The 26,177-nt window shown below is 36.1% G+C and overlaps 1 protein-coding gene across 4 annotated transcripts in view; it reads right to left on the bottom strand.

Moving 5' to 3' along the window:
* cntn5 (contactin 5) overlaps positions 1-26,177 on the bottom strand; it is a 329,953-nt gene that overhangs the window by 106,837 nt on the left and 196,939 nt on the right. For 2 of the 4 annotated variants that reach the window (XM_051870641.1, XM_051870638.1), the window contains exons 6-7: positions 17,797-17,892; positions 4,949-5,155 (exon numbers count right to left, since the gene is read on the bottom strand). In XM_051870641.1, coding sequence (XP_051726601.1) covers positions 4,949-5,155; positions 17,797-17,892 — 303 coding nt within the window. The remainder of the gene's footprint in view (positions 1-4,948; positions 5,156-17,796; positions 17,893-26,177) is intronic. The other 2 variants (XM_051870642.1, XM_051870640.1) reach the window with 1 other exon arrangement.

Below are 26,177 nucleotides of genomic sequence, written 5' to 3'. Positions count from 1 at the left end.
AATTGAATACAACAGTATCAAAACATTAATGCCACAATTTTAATATTAATACATGGGAATTCATACACATTCACAGTTGGATACGTAAATAATTTAAGTTTTATTGCTGTCAATACATAAGTATTTTACGTTTTAGTGCTATAAATACGTCAATATTGTACGTTTTTGTGTGTATGAAAACGTAAGTAGATGTACATGTGGTAGAACCACACTTTACGTAAAAATATACATATTCTCATGAGTTCACGTTGGAAAATAAGCTAAAACAACTAAAATTCAAGATATTTCTTATTATTTGTGTATTTTATAACAAATATACATCTTTCTAGTTATGCCAAGCTATAAAATATTTGATCATTTAAGCAGTTGAGATCCAATAACACAGTAAACATGGTAGTCATGATCGAAGACAAGAGTTTTGCACAGCATGCAGAGACCTTATTTTCTCTATTCTCAAGTATCTCATTTTGTGATTAGAAAAGCATGTACACGTGACATTATTTGAAAATGAAACATCAACGCTATCAGTATGCATTTTTCATTACTCTTGTAGCTCAACAATTGCACTTTTGCTCTTCAAATCCAAGGACACAGATATGTTTTCTCCTATAAATGAATGACAATGATGAAGGCCTCAGAAATGCTTGACCCTCTACTTAAAAATGCTGCCCCTTCAATGTCCAAGGCCAAGCGGGAAGGACAAGTAATCCCAGCACCACCGAGTGTTTTGTGGGCGCTACAGCTCTGTGAGAGTTATTGTTCCATCCGAGTCGCATCTATTAAGGTGCGATTCATCACGTAAGTACAGAAGGCCTCCGCTGCCTTTGCTGTTTCTCCAAAAGGGAGTGGGTGGGGAAGATGCATGACTTGCCCTGAAGGTGCAGCCGAGCGCAGATGCAGTTGGGCAGCTTTGATTAAGAGCGTCTTAGCCAAGGGAAGGACATAGGTGAAGCGCTTCACCTGCGCATTCCGGCACGGAGCCTCTCGTGCAGTTAATTATCATCCTGTCACAGCAGAGAGCACAAATCGCGGGCCGTGGATTTGGTAAGCTTTCAGAGGACTGGAAGAATGGCTGAAAGTGTGGCAGTTCGAGCTTGGCCGCGGGTGCCAAAATCATTTTCAGGCTTTTAGGCGCAGCCCGCCGAGTCGTTTAACTGCCGAACGCATGATGCTTCCCACACAACGCCTGCCAAGCGAACACTGCGTATGTCAGGCGTGGAATGAATAAAGATTCCCATCATCCGTGCTTGTGTTACGGGTGACTAACCTCTCGCTGAACCGGCTCTCATTCCACACAGCCTTCTGCGAGACCCTGACTGTACGGTAATTGTCAAATGCAGCTGCCACAAAGCAATTCATCCTGACTCTACCACCTGTGGTTCTGAGACATCCCTCGAGACATTCTTTTCCTCTCTAGCCTTCAGCTACCCGTCTCTGCTCTTTCTTTCACTTCCAAGTGCAACCGGAGAATGTGACGCTACTTGCATTTGCAATCTGTGCTAACGAGAGGCGCAAATCCAATTTAGTATGCTAATGCGTTTAGATGCGTCATGTCTCCGAGGAGCGTTTCTCAACAACAAGGTTATGCAAATGCCGAAGAGCATGCCGAAGGGGACGTGGCGCCCTCACAAAGGACGTGCAACATTAAGCAACGTAGGCAAAAACAAGCTTTCAGGGCACTGTAGTCCTTTTAGCCTGGCTGTTCTGGGATTGCGTTCCAGGGCGGCTGACATTGACGTGTACCAGCGGCAGGTGATCTGTGAGGTATGGAAAAATGCCTGAAGTGACAGCCGTGTGTTTGGCTCCCATGCTTGGCCCATGGGAATCTGCTATTAAAGAAGCTACGGCCCATTCTGGAAGAGGACCATTGATTCGGTTAATTTTATGCTGGAAAATGATTTCCCCTATGGCCAGTTTCACCAGAACGCATTGTCTGTGGAAAAAGTGCTCTAAAGCAAAAGATAAAGCACCTCATGCTCTCTGTTTAATGTGGATGTTTGGAATTCATGACACTTTCAGGTTTGGCCCTAAAGGCCCTTCGTACAACGAGAATGAAGAACAGAGAATGAGACACATAAACTACATATATAAGTCAGGCGTCTCATTAAATCGGCTTCACATGGCATAAAAGCATTAATGTAGACAACTGACCCGGCTTGTCAAACAGCTGAAAAACTGCCACATTTCCTTTCAAGCCTGATTTGCAGGCACATCCATTATTTGTAGCCTTCTGAGATATTGATGGACTTTTTCCTGGATTGTGATCCAGAGCTTCAAAAAAAAAAAAAAAAAAAAAAAAAAATCTCCAGCTGTCTTGTACACATTTAGCATCTTTACTATGCTGTCTGTACACTGATTTGGTGTAGAATTTACTTTGAAACAATTTTTAATCAGAAATGTTATATATTCTCACTTTTAACCTCACTATTATCTAACTAATAACTATGACTTTTGCCTCAATAAACTCCTAATTACTGCTTATTAATAGTAGTTGTTAAAGGTGCAATAGAACATTTTCGGAAAAGCTAGCATTAGCGAGCTAGCTTTCAAATCATAACATCCCACCCTTCCTTCAGAGCGCCTCTAAAGCCACACCTCCTCCAAAATGCATGAAGGCACACACATTATGCTCTCGGAAAAGCATCACAAGAGACAGCGTTACACTACCTCATGTCTCAAAGCACATAGCATTACAATAATAATGAACGTAAACAACTTAGAGAGCTTGTACCTGACTGCTGCAGATTCATTTCAGTGCTGATAAACACATAATTCCGAGTCTAAGGATGTGAACAGCTTTGGTTAGAACATCACAGGTTGCCAACTCTTAATTACGTTAGTTATGGTGTAAACGCAGCATAAGCTTGTTGTTTTAATTCTCTAAAATGTGGCTATTGTTTGTTTGCGGTGCTCCGTGACTAACGTCTGTCTACATCAGGGGTTTCAAACTCAGTCCAGGAGGTTTGCTGTCCTGCAGAGTTTAGCTCCAGCCACAATTAAACACACCTGAACCAGCTAATCAAGATCTAACTAGGCATACAGGGCAAATTCCAAATGGCATTTTGCACCCTTGAAGGGCACTTCGAGAAGGGGACGCCGTTTGTAGAGGTGTTTCAAACGAAAGTGAACAACTGAACCCCTTCACGAAGGGTCCTTCCACAAAGCTGTTAGCGAAGGCCACATGCGATCGTCACTTCTAGGAAGTAATTTTATTATTTATGTCATGTGACCCAGCGAATACTCGTGATTTCGTTCATTTTAAAGCTAGATGGCGGGAGAGTTCGAGTTAACTTACAAACATAGCAATTCAAGTTGTTTTGTTTTTTTTTCGTGACATATTTCACACATTTTTGTCCTATTATGTTTAAATGTGTTAAGTAATTCGGTGTCGAAAGATGAGACAGCAAGTTTTAAAGTTGAGAACAGAGAAATACACACACATAGGCATATAATGCATATTTTAAAAATGTATATAAAAATGTATCTTTATTTGCAGCAGCTATGTTAACAGCAATAATAACAAATGTTCTGTCATAAGAACAGCTAGTCAGCTGATGGACACCATGCTGCATTGTCATGGGAACATCCCAGTGAAGATAATGAGGAAATTACGTCTTTCATTGCTCCCTTCGCCAAGTTCATTCCAAACGGCTACATAATGGTACACAAGTGCCCTGCTCCCTCCAAAGTCCCCATTTCCCTTCCGTTTGGAATTTGCCCAAATAAACATTTAGGCAGGTGTTTTAGAGCTGGTTGGAGCTAAACGCTGCAGGACAGCGGCCCTCCAGGACCGAGTTTGGACACCCCTGGTCTACATAAACTCGGCATAGAGAGGGTATATGTTGACAGGCAGTTAGGACATTGTATTATTTCATTTGGACTGAATATAATGATTAGATGAACATTTTATGGTCTTACAACTTCCACAGACGATATGCATTTTCAAAAAAAAAAACATCTAGACCATTTAACATAGTGATTGCTATCAGGATATAATGAGACTTTCAACCAGAATAACAAAAAAATGTTTCTGTATAGAATCACCTATTGCATCTTTAAGTTTAGGTATTGGGTAGGATTAAGGGATGTAGAATATGGTCATGCAGAATAAGGCATTAATATGTGCTTAATAAACAGCCAATGTCATAGTAAAATGCATGCTATAAAGCAACTAGTTAATAGTGAAAATTGGACCCTAAACTAAAGTGTTACCATATATACAATGTAAATCTCACAAATAATGACAAAGAAATGTCACATAACACGTTGAATTAAACATGGCATGTTGAGGTATAAAATACAGAAACAGTAACTTTTTCATCTAAATTTGGCTTTAATTGAAGTTATTTAAAAATAAAGTCAAAAGTAATAAAGTTAAATAATATTTATGGACTTTTAGCTAGCACACTGCTTTGCAGTTGCAGCAGTGTAACAGGTGGTTAAAATCAAAACAGCCCAGCCCAAGTTTCTATGATAGTCTCTAAATATGACTCGGTTCCAACCTTCAACATAAGTCCATTGGTTTTACCGCCTATTTTATTATGCACCAGGCCAAAATTATACACCTGATTGCACCTGAAAAGTAACAGCACATCTCACCTAAATACTAAATCACTGAGTTACATGTAAAATGTGTACTATATGTTATAATATATAGTGCTATCTCACAAAATCTTTAAAATATTCTGACCTACGTTTTAATTTATATCGCCCCTTGTGCCAGCTGAAGCTGCACAGTCATTTATTTTTTCAAGGCATAGGCTAAAATGGTAAAATAATGTCTCAATTTAATTTATTAGCAAAGAGACTTCATGTCATGGTATTGATTCATCAATTTTGTTCACCTAGAGAGGCGCTTGGCATCCAGCCTAGTTCTGCTGTGCAGGTGAAGGGGGTTTAGGGAGCAGGCATGTGTGTGTGTGTGTGTGAAGCGCGTGTAATATCTCACCATCTGTTTTGAGAGTCAGGGGCGTCGGTGGGCTCAGGACCCTGGCGTTGGTCACAGTGTTCTTCACTTGGCACACATAGCTGCCCACGTCCGAGGGCTGCACCTTGGAGATATACAGATTTCCCGTTTCTTGCGAGATGAATCGCCGGCTGTCCTCTGCCACGAACGAGGGGAGCTCATTGAACACCCAGCTGTAGATGATCTCTGCTGGGGCAAGAAGGAGAGCAAGCAGATGAGCTGCAAGAACAACGCACATGTCCCTAAGGAAATTCCTGTCTAAATCTGCATTGTAGTGCGCTGACCTTGTCAGAGCGAGGGCTCGTAGGAGAGGGAGTCTGTGAGCTGATGTGTAGGTGATATGGATTAATTCAGTGCTCTCGACTACAGGGTTCAGGGTAATCATAACTTGCATGTTAGAAAAATGTACAGAGATATGGTTTTGTGTTTGCATACTATACTGAACTGCATTGTAATGAGGAAAGTAACCCCGTGTCCACACCAGGCCTCACACAATAAAGTGGAAAACACATCTCTTCCACGCTATTTATTTTTTTTTTTAATCTTAACCAGCAGTGTTAGAGGTACTCAAGTCTCTTATTTGATCAAAAATACAGTAAAAAAATTGTGAAATATTACAATTTAAAAGAAGAATTTTCTATTTTAATATATTTTAAAATGTAATTTATTCCTGTGATGGGAAAGCTGAATTTACAGCAGCCATAACTTCAGTCTAGTGTCACATGATCCTTCAGAAATCATTTTAAAATATATAAGCACATAAATCATACAAATAAAATGAAGTTATATGTCATTTGTTTGTTTTATATATACATATTTTAATGTTAATTGTATGTTTTTATGCACATTTACGTTAAAGCAAAATATATGGAAATAGAAAGCCTTTTGTGTTTTTTATATATATACTGTGTATATATATATATATATATATATATATATATATTAGTTGACATAACAAATTAAAAAATTACTGAAGTTGTGCCCACAGGTTATGTGTCAACCCTGTTACCACCATATTTGTTTTCCATAAATAATAATTATAATACAAAAAGGCTGTCATTTTGACGATATTATCATATTCCACAAAGCAAACTCTTCGTCTTATTATTTTGTTATGACTGTCAGTAGGGGAGGATTTAAAAATGTCAACTCTGTTACCATGATTTTGTGTAAACAGCTGATATTTGAAAAGAGAATCTTTTTATAAAAATTACGACAAAACTTTCTTTTTAAAAAGCACTTTGTGGTTTCACAGACTGTAAAACTAAAAGGAAAAAATACCTAAAGACCCTGCTTTCTCTTCCATTACATTACATCATTTGAAGGCATCACCCACAATATCTCCATAACTAATTACTATATTAAAGATTGTTGTTCTGAAGTTGTGAAACAAAAGTCAAGACACGCAATCATTGCGCTTTTGTGATCAATCATCACTGTCACTTCCAAGTACTCGGGCACATTTCTTATTCCGCACAGATATGCAGAGGAATGAAGTATTCTTTATCATGTCACATTGAGCTAGAAACCAAATGACAAAAGACAGGCTGTCAACAGAACAAAATTATGTGTGTTTTTCTGTAACTCTGAAGCAGTCATATTATGCCATATAAATCCAGGAGATATGAGAGAGCGGATTACTTCTCTGATCTCATGCTGTTTGCCTTATGTCGACTATATCGCAGTCACACAGACTTTCTCGTAGAGGAAAAGGAGAAAAGAAAGAGAGAGAGACAAACTTCATCATGGTCCAAATGAATTTCCCCAAGACCAATTTATTCACCAAATAATTAAAGTATGAATTTCATAGACCATTGATTTCTTTTGCATAGTAAATACAGGTGCCATGCTCCTGCTGATTAATCACTGAAGGATTGCCACTCTTTAAAGAGATTCCAGTTCAATTTTTCATACACAAGGGCTAATGTCACCTGAGTAAACAATGAATATTTATCTCATAAATAAAATTCAAAAGGACTCTCATGAAAGGCGTTCTCATAAAGCGCCAAACAATATAAATCACAATATTTCTAGCTGACGGCCTCAGTGCCTGAGGCTTCTGATACTGGTTTTTGAGCTCATGCCCTAGGTTTACACAAAGAGTTACGACTGTCAGCAACTGAGGAAAGATGAAGTTATTGTCAAAGGGTATGTTTATATGACAACAGTTTTTTTGCTTACAGACAACAACGTTGTCATAATGATCCCCATTCATATGGATCTGCGAAAATGATTAAAAACTTGTATCATGCCAGGCCAGTAGTTGGCGACGTCACTTTCAGTCAGTATAGACTGAACACGTAATACGTATGCGCATGACTTCACAGGTTTCACAAATTTGCGTTTCTGTAGTTTACATGGAAACAATAACGGTATTGTTTTCAAAAACTTGCTCTTTAAAAATGTTTTTTTAAAAGTTTTGCACATTCAGGCCCCTTTTAGTTGAAAATGGTGTCATGTAAATGGCCCCAAAGAGTCACTGTATTGGACTAGAATGAATGTTCATACTTAAATGCACAACTGAGGTCACCTATACTTTTGCTGCCAAGTCATGATGGAATCATAGTAAGTAAGCTTTAAAGGGATAGTTCACCCAAGAATGAAAATTCTCTCATCATTTACTCAACCTCATGCCATCCCTGTGACTTTCTTTCTTTAGACAAACACAAACAAAGATTTTTAGGAAAATAATCAATCTGAGTGAGTCCATATAATGCAAGTAAATGGGTGTCGCTCAGTTGATGCTTGAAAAACCACACACAGCGATTGTGACGGTAATCCATACAACCCCATTGAATGAATCAATGTCTTCTGAAGCGTTCATATGACAGTAGACTGGAAGCATTGATTTATAGTTAAAAGAGTTTAAAATATTAGTATTTTTCTTACACACACACTATCGTTTGGCTTCAGAAGACATTGATTAACACATTATGGGGTCATATGGATTACCTGCATGATCGCTGTGTGTGGCTTTTCAAGCGTTAACCAAGCGGCAGCCATTCACTTGCATTCTATGGACTCACAGGCCCTGTTTACACCTGGTATTAAGTAAGCAATAAGGTATGAGAGGCTGTGCTGTATCGTGAATAAGTCACAGCTGAAGGCCGTTGTTAGAAGCGGAGTGCCTGCAACCCCTTCAGCCGTGACTTATTCACGGTACAGCACTAGCCTTGAATACCTTATTGCTTTTATAAAACGGTTACCACACAATACAAATATTAAAGGCAAAAAATATGTATCAATGCAACTTTCATGAAGTAAACTTTCACTAAAGCATTCCTTCCGCCAGAAAAAAAAATAGTCCCTGACCGTGAACAGCAACAGAAGTTACATTATTACGCCATTAGATGGCAGCAAAGACTATCTTTATGAGTGTGTCAGTCAGAAGCAAAGACTTTTACATTGAAAAGACTGAATTGTTGTGAACACGGAACAAGACGCAACTGACAAATGCTTTGACTAGTGCTGTCAGTCATGGGAAAACCCCTTAACTGTTAAAAGGACAGGATAATACATCGGACATTTAAACAGATTTTTTATTATGAACATAGGACTTACCTGAAGGAAAATGTTAAATCTGAATGCAGGTAATAAACTCGCTCACTAGATCTCTTTCTTACGATACTCTTCTACATAATACAGTAAGCTTCAATGAACAATATCAATTGAGAACATACAGTTTATGTTGCTAAGAGTGGTTGCTAAGGGTGTTGTGTAGTGATACACAGAACCGTTGGGTGAAGCTGCTGCTCTCTGTTTTTCCGTCATCTACTTTCATGTTTGTATATAAATTGCATGAGCTTATTTTATCCATTAGATCGAAAGATCTGAAAAAGCCCATACATTTACCTGCCCATAGACCCTCCCCTTGAAGAAATCAGGACAGAAGTGGTTAAAAGTGGACAAAAGAGACGGATTAAAAGACCGGGTATAAACGGGAATGTGTCTCCCTCGTCTACTTGTGATCCATCGACCAAAACTTAATAGCAGGTGTAAACAGGGTGAGAGAGATTGATTATTTTCCTAAAAATCTTTATTTGTGTTTATCTGAAGTAAGAAAGTTATAAACATAGGGGATGGCATGAGTGTGAGTTTTTATTTTTGGGTGAACTTTCCCTTTAAGCTTCAACTTTCCAAGAGTGTGACAATTAAAGAATCATTGTGAACGCTTACTGGTATTGATCATAATTAAGTTTTCATTGTCAATGTTGACTATACAATTTACTTAGTGAACAGTTTGTGTACTGTTAGTGTATTGAAAACAGTGATCAAGCTTGCCAGAAAGTTCAATTAATTTTGCCTGTTTATGAGGCAACGGGCTTGTGCGACAAAACTACATTTCCCATAAGTCTCTATTCCACATACACAGATAATAAGCCCCATTTGCTCTTCTTTTTTTTTTTTTTTTACTAGCTGTACAAATGCTTGCTGTCTTTGTCAGAATGCGAAAAAGAAATTGCCCAGTGTGTTTATTTTATTCCAGCCAAACCGCATATCACATATCGTCATAAATATGCTTTCCGACCACATACTGTTGGAAATTCCCAGAAGAACTTACATTGAGCAAAGATAAAAGTATAGTCATTTTTATTTTTAGTGCAACGTCAGCACTTCACACATTCATCAAGGTCAGGAACCAACAACGCCTCCTCTACACTTTGAGTGGTAAAGCAAAAGCGATCATATTGAGAGTAATATCCTGTTTACATCTCAGTGATCTCAAATTATTTTCAATTACTTTCAGTTTTAATGTCACCTATCCATATTAATGTAGATGAGTCCTCCTACGAGCAATTCAGACAAATGAAAGACAAATTAACCTCAAAGCCGTCCTACGAGTCTTAAAATAAATTCCCTGCAGTTCTTTCCATTCCACACATATCATATTCAAAGAACTGTTAATCCTACAAACAAACATTTAATATTTCCAGTTTATTATCACATGATGTTCTCACAGGGCCTACAGTCTATATGTTGTGGTCTTGCAGACAATTATTATATATTATATTATATTGAATGTTAGTTTCATAAAGAAATTCATGTATATGCACAATTTACCTTTATCTACAAAATTAATGTCAAGCATTTCAGTTCAGAGGAACATCTATTCAGTCCAAAATTTTGATCACAGCATATTACATTTACATTATATTTCACAATAAATTGCTTGCTATTGCTAAATGCTTGCTTATATTACTGTATGTTGATCTCATCAGATTCTTAAAGCTCAGGGCCACCCAGAAGGTTTGCAGCTCTAACCCTGATGGAAAATTAGTATTGGCATTTAAAGACAAATCATTCTGTGACCTGGTAGCCAATGAATGATGTTAATTTTCTTCATATCAGCTTTCCTTGCTAGCCAAACAATTACAGAAAATCCATCGACTAAAAACAGCCTTGTCTCATGTAAATTGGTTGCTCGGTTTCTTTTTTCTTTTCTTGAGTTTGCAAGTGGTACAATGCTATGGCTCTGCCTCCTATATGCACTCTTGAAGGGCAAGAAATCACATACCACAACATATATATATTGTAGCAGTAAAAAGTTTGGACACTTGGACTGAAATTATATTTGCTTTAAAAAGGCTTATGCTTAAATAATTGACATTAGTTATGTAGAAAACATAAACCAGCTACATACTCATTTGACTTTATTACTATTATAACATTTTCATTACATACAGTATCCCTTACGAAAAAGAAGTATTCTTCAAGTTCATTTTATTAAGTAATGTTCAAGTATATTTTTAAGTATACTTTATGTAGTAAGTATACTAATATCAATGTACTAGTAGTAAACTTGAAAGTGTACCATTTCTATACTGTTTGGGACTAAATTAGCCCACTTTTTAATATATAAAAGTATACGTTTAGGTATACTATAAGTGTAACAGTAGTAAACTTTAAGTGCACAACTAATTCACCACAATGTTTCTCAGTTGTACTGCATCCATACTATAAGTGAACTTATAAGTCTACTAGTTGTTTACTATTTTAATATTTGTAACATTTTTTTTTTAGTTCATGAAAGTACACTCTGAAGTATCTCTCAGTAATATACTAGTTTAGTAGTTTTATACTGCAAGTATACTTGTCAGTTTTCTTTGTGAACGTAACATCATACTTATAGTTTACTATTTATATGTTATTTTTACACTTTAAATATAGTACTATGTTCCTATTTAGGTATTATTTTTTATACTTGAAATATACCTTTAACTGTACTTTAAATCTTTCCATTTTAAAACATTTTATTCTAGCTTCATGCATCCTTTTTTAGCAACACTTGAATGTGTGTAAGTAAGCAATAAGGTACGAGAGGCTGTGCTGTATCGTGAATAAGTCACGGTTGAAGGGCGTGCAATCCCTTCAGCCATGACTTATTCACGATACAGCACTAGCCTCGAGTACCTTATAAAACGGTTACCACACATTACAAATATTAAAGCCAAAAAATATGTAGCAATGCAACTTTCATGAAGTAAAATCACTAAAAGCCTTCCTTCCGCCGGAAAAAAATAGTCCCTGACCATGAAGAGCAACAGAAGTTGCTTTGACTAGCTTTTGACTATGCTTTGACTAGCGCTGTCAGTCATGGGAAAACCCCTTAACTGTTAAAAGGACAAGATAATACATCGGACATTTAAACAGATTTTTTATTATTAACATAGAAGTGACCTGAAGGAAAATGCTAAATCTGAATGCAAGTAATAAACTTGCTCAGTCAATCTCTTTCTCACAATACTCTTCTACATAATACAGTAAGCTTCAATGAACAATATAAATTGAGAACAAACAGTTTACGTTGCTAAGAGTGGTTGCTAAGGGTGTTGTGTAGTGATACACAGAACCGTTGGGTGAAGCTGTCATAGCCATGTTTTATAGTGACTAAAACTTGACCAATCAGAATCAAGGATAGGAACTAACCGTTTTATACATTTCATTAAAAAAGCAGCATTTTAAACAAAAAGCTGATATATTCATGATTTTATCAAAGACTTCATCTGGATGGGATTCAGAATGATGATCAAAACATAGATGGAGTAAATTAAGTACATCAACACCCCCAAAACCTCAGTCATTTCAGTCATTCAGTAATATTAGGCAGTTTTGATTTATATGCTGTTTGATGATCGCATTATTTTACATTTACGTAAGCAATCTTCTATCACTTGTTTCAGCTTCTTCTTCTCCTGTGTTTTGATCGGACATTTTATACACTTTTAGAGGATATGTAACAGTGCCCCTTAACATATAACTGTGAAAACATGGATAGCTGGACAATTCTGTCAATAGGAGGGAAAGTAGATTTGAAGTAAATTCTTATGTACACTACTAGTGGACCAACCTACACAAAAATTCAGATACTCAGGAACATATCTACTTTCTTTATAAATCAATATTTTCAAACAATATAAGTTTATAAGACAGTATGTAAAACTATGTGAAAAAAGTATAGTTAATAGCCTACTCAATCAAAAGAGTAAACACAACTACAAGCCAAGTATACTTAGAATACTTAATTATACTTTTAAGTATATCTTGATCAAAAGATTGAGTACAACCATAGGCCAAATATACTTGGACTTTTCTGTCAGTATAAGTCAAGTAGGCCTATACTTAAGTGCCATTTTAAGTATAATAAAGTATATTTCTGATAAGTACATAAAAAGTAGACTGAAAGTATACTTTCTTATTTTTAGTTTAAAAAGAATTATACCAATAGCACACTTGAATACACTTCTTTTTCATAAGGGATATATTATAAGAGTAACATTTTTTTTTAAAGAAATGAATGCTTTTATTCAGCAAAAATGCATTACATTGACCAAAAGTGACAGTAATGACTTTTAAATTGTAAAAAAAAAAAAAAAAAAAAAAATTCTAAAATTCAAATAAATCTAAAAAAAATCTATTTTCAAATAAATTAGGTCCTTGTGAAAAATACCTTTGCCATCACAGGAATAAATTACATTTGAAAACATTACATTTACATTTACAAAAACAAAAACAAACAAACAAAAAAAACTGTTAATTTAAATTGCAATAATATCTCAAATATTACTCTTTTTAAACCCAAACTTTTGCCCGTCCGTCCATCCATCCATCCATCCATCTATCTATTATATTCATTTATATATCTATATTCATTTAAAATTGGTCACACACAATCTGGGTCCATTTAATCCCCACAGTAAAGCGGTCTGGTGTAACTTCAAAATGCGTTTGGCAACTTGACTATCTCATCTTGCCAAACCACATTGGACCATGTCCAGATGTGCGATTGCAAACAGACAGAGGTCATTATTGCACCATACAGGCATGAGCATGACCATTACTGTTTACACCACGATAAGGAGACGAGAGAGAGCTTCAGCGGTATTAGTGCAGGTGTAAATTCACCAAACACTCCACTCTGAGCGAAATAAATCCCGGCCTGTGCTGACACAGTTTCGGCTTAGTCCTTATCTGCTCCAACCCCTTTCCTTATTCGATATAATACGTTTGGTGGATATCATCGACAGTTCTGTTTCACTTAGTTCAGCCCGGCTCTACTTAGCGTGTCTCACCGAATAATCATAAGCCATTATTTTATAACTCTGCAACTCTCAAATGTAAAGTGTGATTGATTTTGTGAAGGAACACTGTTGATGCATCTGTCCAAACCCAGTACTACAATGCTGTTTGTTCTATTCAGGACAGTGAATAATATCAAGAGACTTTGCCAGAGTGATTTGTATCATAACTGACTGGGCTTCCTGTTCCATATCGGTCCTTTTGTGTCAACCTATCCGTCTCTAACTGGTCGATGTAGTGTTTCCAGACAAGCATCAGCATCAAGGCTCAAATTTACCGGATCATTAGAAATGAAAAGGAATCGCACTCAGACAATTATTTCACGCAGACACTGGCAGCATGGGGGAGCGTTTTAGCGGTCTGTCTCAAATCTCACTGCTCAGTTGTCGTCTAATGGAAAAGAGGATGAGATCTCTGTCTCTGTTATGAAGGGGTTATGAAAAGTCATATTTTATGGTCTTTTTATAGTGCAATTTAATCCTTTTTTGAACTTGACATGTCAATGCAATGTACAGAAAATTTGTGAAGATTCTTCCAAATTGTAAACATTATTTGTTGAAGTTGTCAATAAAACAAAGATTACTGCAGTATGTTTTACAAGAAAATACTATTTCTTTCTACTTCTACTTTCATATAGTCTTTCTGCCTCAAACTGCCAAGTTCAATTTAATGTTACTTGCTGTTTCTTTATTTGAGAAAATTACTAGCAATTTTTGAGAAATTGTTTAAAAGTAAACCTTACACCAAACTTTTTCAGCAAATGGAAAAAATAATAACAGCATACTATGGAATAATACAAAAGGTAATTGCGACTTTTTATCTCACAATTCTGACAGTTTCACATTTTTTTCTCAGAATTGAGAAAAAAATGTGTTATAAACGTGTTATAAAGTCAGAATTGCATGTTATAAAGTCAGAATTGCATGATATAAAATCAGAATTGCATATTATGAAGTCAGAATTGTGATCGCAATTCTGAATTTTTTCTCACAGTTGGGAGTTACCACGCAGTTCTGACGTAATATCTCACAATTCTGAGAAAAAGTCAGAATTGCAATCACAATTCTGACTTTATAACATGAAATTCTGACTTTTAAACTCACAATTGCTAGTTATAAAGTCAGGATTGCGAGATTACTGTTTTTCTCACAATTGTGAGTTTATATCGCAATTCTGACTTTATAACTCGCAATTCTGACTTTATATCACGCAATTCTGACTTTATAACTCGCAATTCTGACTTTATATCACACAATTCTGATTTTATAACTCGCAATTCTGACTATATCACACAATTCTGACTTTATAACTCGCAATTCTGACTTTATTTCACGCAATTGCGAGTTCATATCACGCAATTCTGACTTTATAACTTGCAATTCTGACTTTATTTCACGCAATTGCGAGTTTATATCTCGCAATTCTGACTCTAGAACTTACAATTCTGACTTTATAACTCACAATTGTGAGTTTATATCTCACAATTCAGACTTTATAACATGCAATTCTGACTTTATAACATGCAATTCTGACTTTATAACTCACAATTCTGACTTTATATCACACAATTCTGACTTTATAACTCGCAATTGTGAGTTTATATCATGCAATTCTGACTTTATAACTCACAATTCTGACTTTTCTCAGAATTGTGAGTTTATATCTCACAATTCTGACTTCATAACATGCAATTCTGACTTTATATCACACATTTCTGACTTTATATCATGCAATTCTGACTTTATAACTCGCAATTGCGAGTTTATATCTTGCAATTCTGAGAAAAAAAAAGAGATATAAAAAAGTCGCAATTACCTTTTTTATTTTTATTTAGTGGCGGAAACAAGCTTCCATAGCATACAAATTTAGAACAAGCTGAGAATATTCATTTCTGGGTGAACTACCCCTTTAAAAAATGGTTTGCTTTGTTGAGGACTGGGCAGACAGGAAGAGAGTATGAGGTTACTCTGGGTCTCTTGGAGCACTAAATGTTCTAAAAATGGCCATCTCACCACAAGCCTTTCATCTGATAGTGCTAGTTCAACTGTCCTGTCTGTATCCTTCTCTTCCCATTATCTTTGTCCTCCTGCATTCAACTTCATTTAACCTGCAATTACAGGGACTAGAACAAGACAAGCAGGGACTGAAAAACTATTGAAGTAAGAAAGATGAGATTAAACTATTGAAAAGACTAATTTAGATCAGCAATAGTCCAGGCTGGTTTATGCTGGTCTAGCTTGAACCTAACTCATAGACTGTTTAAAGCTGCAGTCTGCAACTTTTTCTCCTTACCTTAGCCCGATTCACAACGGTAAGCTTATAATAATGTGTTTTTATTTATTTATTTGTTTATTTATTTTTTGAGTGGTACTGGTAGGTTTCTGCTGGAAATTTGAGTTTGCCTTTGCGCCATTACGTCACGTGTGTACATAAAGAAGGAGTCCCGGATGCTGCAGGTGGCAGTCATTTGTAGCCTCTTTTTAATTACGCTTGTCATTTTGATGGTGGATTGTAATCAGGAAAGGTAAAAACGACCATCATCATTGACAACTGGTGAATCACCAATAGTAAAAAGCAAAAGACTTCGAACTGCAGAGTGGCTACAGCAAAAAAAAAAAAAAAAAGGGAATGCGACCGGGCCCGTGTGAAAACAGGAATAAATATCGTCAGGGCTTTTGAAAGGTGGCATGAACTCTGTGTTGTGAACGGGTTTAAAACGGACGCAGAGATTGCTTTCTTTCTGCTGGATGGTTCATTGGGTAGATAATGCTAATTAGATAATGCTAATATACACTAACGTAGTCACGCAATGTTGTTAACATTACCAATTTGAGAAGAAAGTATAACATAATAATAATTTGCATGGTTTGACGTGATATCAGCTAACTTTGTGCTCGTTAGATTTAATCACCATTGACAGATTTATTGTAAAACTCCTTTTCTTTTCAGCTGGTCAGACCAAAAGTGGCAGACATTTTACTTGTTGAAATGACATTTTTCGGTGAAACTTATTATTTTGGACGTACTTCCAAGACGTAGTATCTGTAATGTTGAAGTACAGTATCCACCGGTGCGGTGGCTGACAGTTTACACATACTCCTTAAAACATTAGATACATCTGCGCTGAGAAGCCGAGCTGATGCACAACCCACGTAAACTTGATAATTCCTCAAATAACTGCAATTGCAGGTTTCAAACAGAGATGGTGACAAAGAGGCAAAACTTAATGGCTGTAGCTTTAAATTAACAAGTATTTTGTCCATACTTGTTAAGCTAAAATTAGCATTGATATTTAATGTGTAATACACAGTTACATGGAGCAGGATTTTTGACCAATAGGATTTCATTGAACAACACAATGCAACAAAAGTAAAAGCCACAATATCTTGTTGTGGCTTTTATCAATTTGTCAATTTTATGTGTCATGTGGATACATTAACACGTAATAGGCTTTCCCTGTAACTCAAGGAAATGGAAATGCTGTATAATGCTGTATATCTATCAACTTTTTTTTTTCTCTCCCTAACAGAACTACCTTAAAGGGTTTGTTCACCTAAAAATTAAAATTCTGTCATAATTTACTCACCCTCATGTCGTTCTAAACCCGTAAGACTTTTGTTCATCTTCATAACGCAAATGAAGATTTTTGATGAAATCTGAGGGATTTTTGTCCCTCCTTTGACAGTCTATGCAACTTCCACTTTGACGCTTTAAAAATGTTCATAAAGAGATTGTAAAACTAATCCATATGAATTAAGTGATTTAGGCCAAATTTTCTGAAGACACCTAATCACTTTATATGATAAAAAGATTGAATTTAAGCTTTTATTCACATATAAACATTCATCAACTCACACATCAGATACGGTAAACAGAAGCTTAATCATGCTTGCTTGATGTGCGAGAACCAATGAGGTTCATTCTCGTGTGTTATGCGGCACATTTGAGCTTCCGCAAGAACCAATGAGGTTTGTTCTTGCGCGCCAAACAAGTATGGTTGAGCTTCTTTTTATGTTCATTGATCAATGTTACAGAGCAGTGCTATGAAATACAGCAGAACAAATCTACTACTGGCATAGAAGATAAATCTATATGACTTGTAATATCCATCTCATAAGATTCTTGTATATAAGATTGTTTTCCATATGCAGCCAGCATCAAAAAACAACAAACAAAATGCATGCTGGTGACCTTTATTATGCTCTTTTCAACGGTGTATAGAGAGGGAAACAGAGCAGAGAGAGAGTACCAACCTGGCGAATGAGGAGGGGGGGCACACATTAGCACAACCCCCTGGCCTTCCCTCACCGAAACGGCTCCTCTAGTCCGTCCGCTGAACGCCCCGAGATCTGCAAACACACACACACAGGCGTGGTTTTAGCCAGTGACAGAGTGACACACGGTGGCACAGAGGCAGCTGTTAACCTGCAGATTAAGGGTCAGAGATTGCATATGAGTGCCTGAAAATCGGATAAGCGCTCACGGCTCGGCTAGATTTAGTATCTGTCACCTAAGGTGTGACCTCCGTGTGAGATTTCACTTTAACCTGCTCTGCGCCCAAAACCTGCCGCTTAAATCTCACTTCCTGTTTCCCTCCGGACACGTTGGCCAAGTGGTAATTAAAACATGTAACCTTGCTCGAAGCCTTCAATCTTGTGAATACTTTTAAAATACCGAAGAGACGTGGAAAATCATTTTAGTTCACAAAAAGCAGAGAATTGTGAGCAATCATTACAGTTTCAAGCCATGTCTAAGGACAGACGTTGGATGGTATTTTTAAAATGTAATTTGAGTTGGAATGTTGAGGTGAAGGCTTCCACATGTAGCAGCGCTCTGGACAGGTGGAGCTACTACAGTTAATCTGTTGAAACAAATTGCATTTGCATAAATTACCATAATTAATCTGCAAACTCTCAGCACATCATCATGCCATTGGCTGACTGCCCTTTTCAGCGAGAATAGGTGTGGGGGATGTAGTGCTATCAGAGCATTGCGAAGTAATTACAAATTTGGATGTTAAGAACAACATTATCATTGTTCAGAGGTTGATGTAAATCAAAGTACCTAACTTACAAAAAAATATGTTCTAAGAACGTTTTGCTAACATTACCATTAATTTCTTAATGTGCTCTGAATATTCAAAACGTCCAGTTTTTTAAACATTTTGAGAATGTGTTCTTGGTTATGTGAACATTAGAGAAAACACTACGCGAACAGTCAATTTTATCATTTTGCATGTTACTTTTTAATGTTCTCTGAACAGACTGAAACAAGTAGTAACATTTAAAAAATGATGAACGTCCAACTTTTCAGAAAAAAAAAAAAATGTTCCATGAACAAAGCATAAATACATTTATTGTGCTAATGTTTTGAGAATGTAATTAAAGAAATCCAGTTTTTTAAATGTTTATGCGAATGTTAGAGAAAACATTACGTGAACAGTCCATTTTATTATCATGCAGACAGTATAGGAACAATAATGTTGAATGTTCTCTGATTAGCCTGAAACAAGTAGTTAGTAACGTTTAAAGGTGCTTTTGACTGAACTAAATCACAGAAATTCCATAATATGTTTGCAGAGTTTTAGTTCACATAGTTGTTTCCCTGGAAAACTTACGCTACAGCCAGTTAATATACTTTGAGATGTGTGTTTCATGTTGGAATGCCTGTTTTTGTTTTGGACTGTGTGATCCTGCCCACTGCCAATTTACCCAGTTGGCGGAAAGCAATGCATATTGTAGCCACGAAAGCCAGCAAACAAGCTAGGTCAGATTCTACCTGACCTAAAAAGCCTCGGCATCCATGTAAAAAGCTCCATGAATGGGAGATAAATCAACTCATCAACTTGGAAGGCTTGTTGCCTTCCATTGTCAATTGTGCTCTCGCTCATGTTGTGTGTCCTCAGTCTGGCATGAAACCTGCCAGACCCAAACCCATGTGAGCGTCGAGTCAGAGGAGGAGGGGGTGGGAGAAAAAACCCTCTCCAATATTTTGAATTTGGACTGCAGTACCCATTTCAACCACTAGTGGTCAATATTACATACTGACAAACATCAGACGAACGCTCAACTGAACCGTTTCCGGGGGGAACAAAAACAGAGTGTCTATTTACACTAAGTGTAAATAGTGTCCCCACACAGACTTCAATGTTTTCGGTGGCGCAGCAGTAGTGAGTAAGACTTGCAAACCTGGCTTTTAACGAGATCGACACGGGTTCGAATCCACCCTTTGCCGAGCTTGCATTTATTTTCAATAAAAATGAAAGTAATGTTCTAAAAGTGGAAATAAACTGTGAACGAGTGTTTAATAACATTAAAAGTGTTTATTGGGTAGGGTTAGGGGAAGGTGTAGGGAGAGATTTTATTCATCCAATACGGCAGCATCCATTTAATAATTTTAATAAATATAATCATTTACACTCTATGATATTATTGTATCCTGTTAATGTACAAAATACTGAGGTACAATTAGTATCTGCCAATATAAAGTATAGATAGCATCTAATTACTATTTATTCTTATTGCAAAGAACTGAAACTTTTACATGGTGTAAATAGATATCTATCGCTATTTGCACTTAGTGTAAATTAGTGTAAATAGCATCTAAAAAAAAAAAAAAAAAAGTCTCTCTCAGGATGTCTGGGGTCATTTCACACATTGAAATGAATGGGGAAATGAAAAAAAGAAAAAAGAAAAGTAAAATAAAAAAAAACTAAATCAGCCACAACACACAGTACAGTCAGAGCATCAACTATACCAGCCTATATGTACACTTCAATGGAAACAAGATTCATTTATATGCACATAGTGCAGAGAACTTATGAAAAAAAGAAGAGGAAGAAAAAAAAAAATCCTTAGCTTCAGATTTACATACAGTATGAGCATACAAGGACACGTTTTCAGCCCCGCGGCTCTTAGATATGCTGAAATTCAACTCTTAAATTTTAGATTACACTGTTGTAAAGGTCATTTTGTCTCAGCTTGAGCTTGCACATATGAACTTCCACTTCTCAAAACTCTCAGTAACAAGGTGCAAATGGAAATGGAACATTAGCAGCATTTACGAAGGTCAGCAAATCAATAAGTGTCTCAGTTAAGCATCGCTGTGCTGACATATCAACAAATATAATGGCACAAGCAAACTTCGACTGGAATGACACTTAATTTGGCTTAGCAGCCACATTCATGCATGGAACTAAATGACATTAACAGGCTCCTAAGAACAAAAGCAAGTGATAAACAGCTTTTGTTAATTGAAACTAGGTAGATTCCAGTGGAGAGGAGATCTAGGGAAAGAAAAAATAATTCAATACAACTGAGGAAAATGTATTACAATTTAAATTCATATTAAATTCAATTAGTTGACCTCAATAGCACTTTTTGGTCTAAAAAAGTAGGACTTAAGTACATCTTCATGTATATTTAAACTCTTTTTCAGAAGGGTAAAAACAGTAAACAGGTCCATTTTGAACCTATGCTGACAAGCAAAAGTATATTTCTCCCTTGTATCTCATTGATGTCTAGGAGAAACAACTTATATAATATAGAGATCTCGCTTGTCATTATTTCTTCCTAAGAGCAGTGGCAAATTTGGCTAAGAATGGCTGTTCATTTATTTTTCCATTTTATTGTATGCACTATGTGAGTTCCAGCAGGCTTAGACATGAGGGTAATTAATCTTTTTTTTTTTTTTTTTTTTTTTATTGTGGGTTGAGACAGAACAGAAGACATAAGCTTGTGGGACAGGAGACAAGATGTTTCATCAGCCCCAGTCGTGGGTGGTGTTGATTAGCCCCTTTCCGCCTGAAACGAGACAGTTTTAATTTCACACAGCACCAATGTCAGACGTCGGGGGCCCATAAGAAACTACCAGCCGAGGTTGATTTCTGCATACCAAACAACATAATTTATGCAAACATGAAACTACATTCACAGCCCTATCTACGCATCTACCCTCTACTAATCAGCTCTGTAAACAAAAGTCATATTGAACATTTGAGTATAAACGCGAACGCAGCAGGTCTGTCCTCATTGAAGGCCTTAAAATAGGTTAACATGGCTGTTTTTGACACAACAATGCGGTAAATCGCTTCCACTGAACAATAGCTGATCTTTGCCCCTGTCTTTTATAACATCTGACAGACCGCTATATTCTCGGTGGAACATATGATTTGAAAAGCATGTGCCCTGCCATAATATATAGATGTGTACAACATTGCAGAATAAAGCTCACAGGTCAACAAGAAACCAATGGGAGAGTGAAAGAAATGCATTAACGGTTAGAGAAGTAAAGATTTCACAAATACTGCAGCAAATACTACATTATATTAGTGCTTTATGGCAGACATAGCAAAGTGGACAAGGTGCTAAACGAAGGTTATTATCTCCAAATGAATCTGCTGATTTCAAGACTTTTCACGTGGGCAGATCATAAAATGGACAAATAACTGAGATACCTTAGATAACTTAATATTACCTTAGATAGTAAAACATATTCGGAAATTGTTGAATGGCCAGTGTCCTTCAATAAAATTAAAGGTCACAACAAAAATACTAAATCACTAAAAAAAAAAAAAAAAAAAAAAAAAATATATATATATATATATATATATATATATATCGGAAGATACTGCTGAAAAACAGAAGAAATTCAGTTTTTTTTTTTTTTATTTAATTTTAGTTTTTGAATTAGATTTTAATTATTGGAGTATTCTTAAATGAAACACTAATAAAAGTCCTGATGATTTCAACCAAACAAAATATGGACCCACTTTATATTAAGTGTCTTTAACTACTATGCATTAACATTAAAGTAATCATTTGATACAATCCACTTATTGTGTATACATGTTATTACATTGTACCTACATTTAAAATATACCTGCATGTAATTACAGCTATAATTAATTTGTAATTACATCTATATTTAAACTGTTGACCCTACTTTTACCCATTAACCCACCCCTAAACCTACCCATACCACCAAACCTGTCCCTAACATCACTCATATTACACTTCAATGGCAGCAAAAGTGTTTTGCAATACAATTTGAACAAGTACATTGTACCTAACATTTATTAACTTACTTTTATTTAGTTACAGTTTACTTTAAAGGGTTAGTTCACCCGAAAATGAAAATTTGGTCATTAATTGCTTACCCTCATGTCATTCCACACCCGTAAAACCCATAAACATAATCGCATTAAACTAGGTGGTGTACGCCACTTTTATTTGCAATAAACAGGCATGTAAACACCTTAATCACATTATTACTGCTCTGATCAAAGTACGCATGTGCTCGGACGTACACGGATGCCGTGTGTTGTTCACACATCTTCATGAATGAACTCCGTGACATTATTCTGAAGTTTTCTCCAAACCAAAACGCTAAACTCTGTCAACACAACTCGCTGCACAGTCTCTGCTCCGTATCTTCATCCAGACAGCGTGAAGAACGTGACGGCAGCGTAGACAAACCCGGCATTGCGATGTTCGTCACGGCGCCGAATAATATCCAGTACGTCCATAAAAATGTATTTTAAATTTGATGCGAGCAGATTAAAACAATGGCCGGTAACATGTATACTGTATGCCTATCTGAGTGTGGTATAACCATACTTATTAGCGAATAATCAGAGTAATGAAAATTGCTTGTAAACTGGAATGTTCTGCTCGTGTCATGTAAACATCTTACTGCGATTAAGACCTTACTCTGATTATGAGAAATAATCGCATTATTGGTGCACATGTAAACGTAGTCAATGTGTTTGAATTTAATTTGATCTAACTTCCAGTCTTTAAATAGTAAATCATATTTAATCCCATTCACTTTCCCCTAGATTTTAGTTTTATGTATGATTCAACCGTGCATGTTATTTCATGTCTTTTATTCATTGCCAGATTGAAGTTTCTTGTGTGAAATATGAAAATAAAGAAAGAAAAGTAAATGATTTAACAACGCTGCTAACACATATGCTGGCTCAGAAATTGTTGTGAAACTGCATGCATTTTTATTCATCATTACAATGTGTAACCATGAAAATTGACATCAATAGACATGCTCAGACATGCATAATCACAGACATTCAACATTTCTGCCAGCATCGCAAGGAAGCGCAACATACTTTGTTGAATGCAGTCTGGATTTTCTTTCAGTCTAATTTTGCCATTTAAGTCGAACAGCTTGTGTTTGGTCACTGTGTTCCATCAATTGGTCACACAGCATCTTTGAACATTAACTCATAGTCTGCCATTCTTTTGATTCACCAAAGCACTCCTGCATGAATACAGTCGACCTGCAGAAGATAAGCTTGCCAACCTTTCAACTGTGATGTTTAACACTCCCCATTACTGAGAAGTTGGTAATCTGTCGCATTTCATGCACTGCATGGCTTCGAGAGTGCTCTCAAGAGCAGGTGAGCTGTTAGTGGTATCCCAGTGTTTTGGAATGAGTCTTTCAAATGAATGAATTGTTCTTTTTCACTTCCATGCACAGACTCCTAATTTTTGTTCACTAAAGTTCTTCATTTGTGAAGAGCTTGACAGCTGTGATTACTTTTCGAAGTGTCACTGCAGAACAAGTCACCAAGCTTGTTTCCATCACGGAATAAAAAAGTTATTAAGACTTTTTACCTCACAATTCCGACTTTTTTCTTCCCAATTTCGAGTGAATTTTATAACTCACAATTGAGTCTTCACCAGGAGTTTGATTGACAGGCGATCTAACCAATCATAACGCCGAATCTGCCATTTTGTCCAACAAAGCAGTCAGGGGAGTTAGCAGATTAACGTAGGTGGACTTGAACTTGAAAAATAGTGTGTACTGACGTCTTTCCGTGATTGAAACAACATTCCTTATGATGTTCATTCATGTTTATTTGATGCTATAAATTAACCAGTAGGAAGAGATGATTGGTTCACGAGCCACTTGAACTGAGGCGATCTGTCACGACACATTAAGGAGCCACAAAATGGTATTTATTGTTTAAATTTCTTTACAAAATGACAAAATTTGAAACTTTTTTTCATATCATATCCTCTTTGCTCCGCGATGTATTTTTCACTGCGTGAGAACATGATGTGTGGCAAGAGATCAGCATGGCTTGTCGGACGTAGCAACAGTAACTAAAGGGGGCGGGTCTATGCGAACGGTCAATTACGAGTTCGCAGTTCTGACTTTAATAGAATTGTGAGATTCATAATTCACAATTCTGACATTTTTCTCATAATCACAAGTTTATATCTCACAGTTCTGCCTTTATTTCTCACAATTGCGTGTTCGTAACTTGCAATCCTGACCTTTTTCTCACAATTCTGAAAACAAAGTGTTATAAACTTACAATTGTGAGAAATAAAATCAGAACTGCAAGATATAAACTCAATTAAAGAAGTCAATTGTTAGATAAAATGTCGTAATTACTTTTTTTTTTTTTTTTTTCCATGGCAGAAACAAGCTTCCATATCATTTAAATTCAAGCGCAAAAATATCTAAACTAAATAAATAAATTCACTTTCTTCTTTTTCTGTTCTTACAAAATAAACATTATAAAGTGCTTATGTGCAAAAGAAATGCAATAGCAAGGTAAATTATAAACACATCTAAAATGTGAACATGGCATAATGTTCAAATGAGGGCACGTGTATAATATAGCCTATAAATGGCATTTGAAAATTACAAAATGCAAAACTATTTTAATTTACAAATACAAGATGTGGGATTTACTTTGAAAAAAAAAAATAAAAAATCACTCAGATATTGCTACACTGTAAATAAATAAAAATTGTTGGTTTAACATAAAAAAGTAAGTTGACTTAAAATTTTGAGTTCATTGAAATTAAACATTTGAGTTAATACGAGCCTGGTCTCATTAGAAAAACGTACCTGTGGAAACGTTTTCACGAGTCGCAAAATACGTACCAAAACGTACATATGACTGCAGTTTCAATGTGAAATGTCTACTGAGTGGCGCTAAAAGCGCGTTCATTTATTTTGCCAGAACAGCTAAACGTGAATATGGTACGTTTTTATGACGCTGGTTTTTATATGAATCACCGCAGTTCTGATTTGAAATTTCCATTACGTTTTCAAATAACGTACCACCAACACTACACCTAAACCTACCCAATAGTGTTAACAAAAGCAAATGTGACATAAAAAGCATCCGTAATTATTCCATTTTAGCTTGTTTTGATTTCTTTTACTGTGACTCGTCTTTCACAGGATTCGTACCCAAGGCTTCCTCATCCTAAGTACAACTCCGTATCAGCTGAGCTACTAAGCAAGCTTGTTATGTCAGAAAAGCTAAACATATGGAGCTGATTATGCGATGCAAAGTCCGAAATATATTCATTTACAAATCGTGCACTTTGATAAAAAGCATTTTGAAGTCATAACATAATATTGTGCAAGGAGACGTAAAAACAAGTCTTTATCAATCTATAATCTGACCCTGTAATCGTAACTGTGTATGAAAAAGATTAAAAGCGCTTGCTGTCTTACTGCCTTTAGTGTTCATTTCTGTTGGAAACTGCAGTGATGTACATATTGGTACGTATTTTTGCGACTCACAAAAACGTTCCCACAGGTACGTTTTTCCATGAGACTAGGTTGGTTAATACAATGAAGGCGATTGGTC

This window comes from Ctenopharyngodon idella, chromosome 18 (genome assembly GCF_019924925.1).
Source record: "Ctenopharyngodon idella isolate HZGC_01 chromosome 18, HZGC01, whole genome shotgun sequence".
NCBI classification, from domain to species: Eukaryota; Metazoa; Chordata; class Actinopteri; order Cypriniformes; family Xenocyprididae; genus Ctenopharyngodon; species Ctenopharyngodon idella.
Note: the sequence above shows the minus strand (reverse complement) of the source record. Positions and strands in the feature narration are given on the sequence as shown.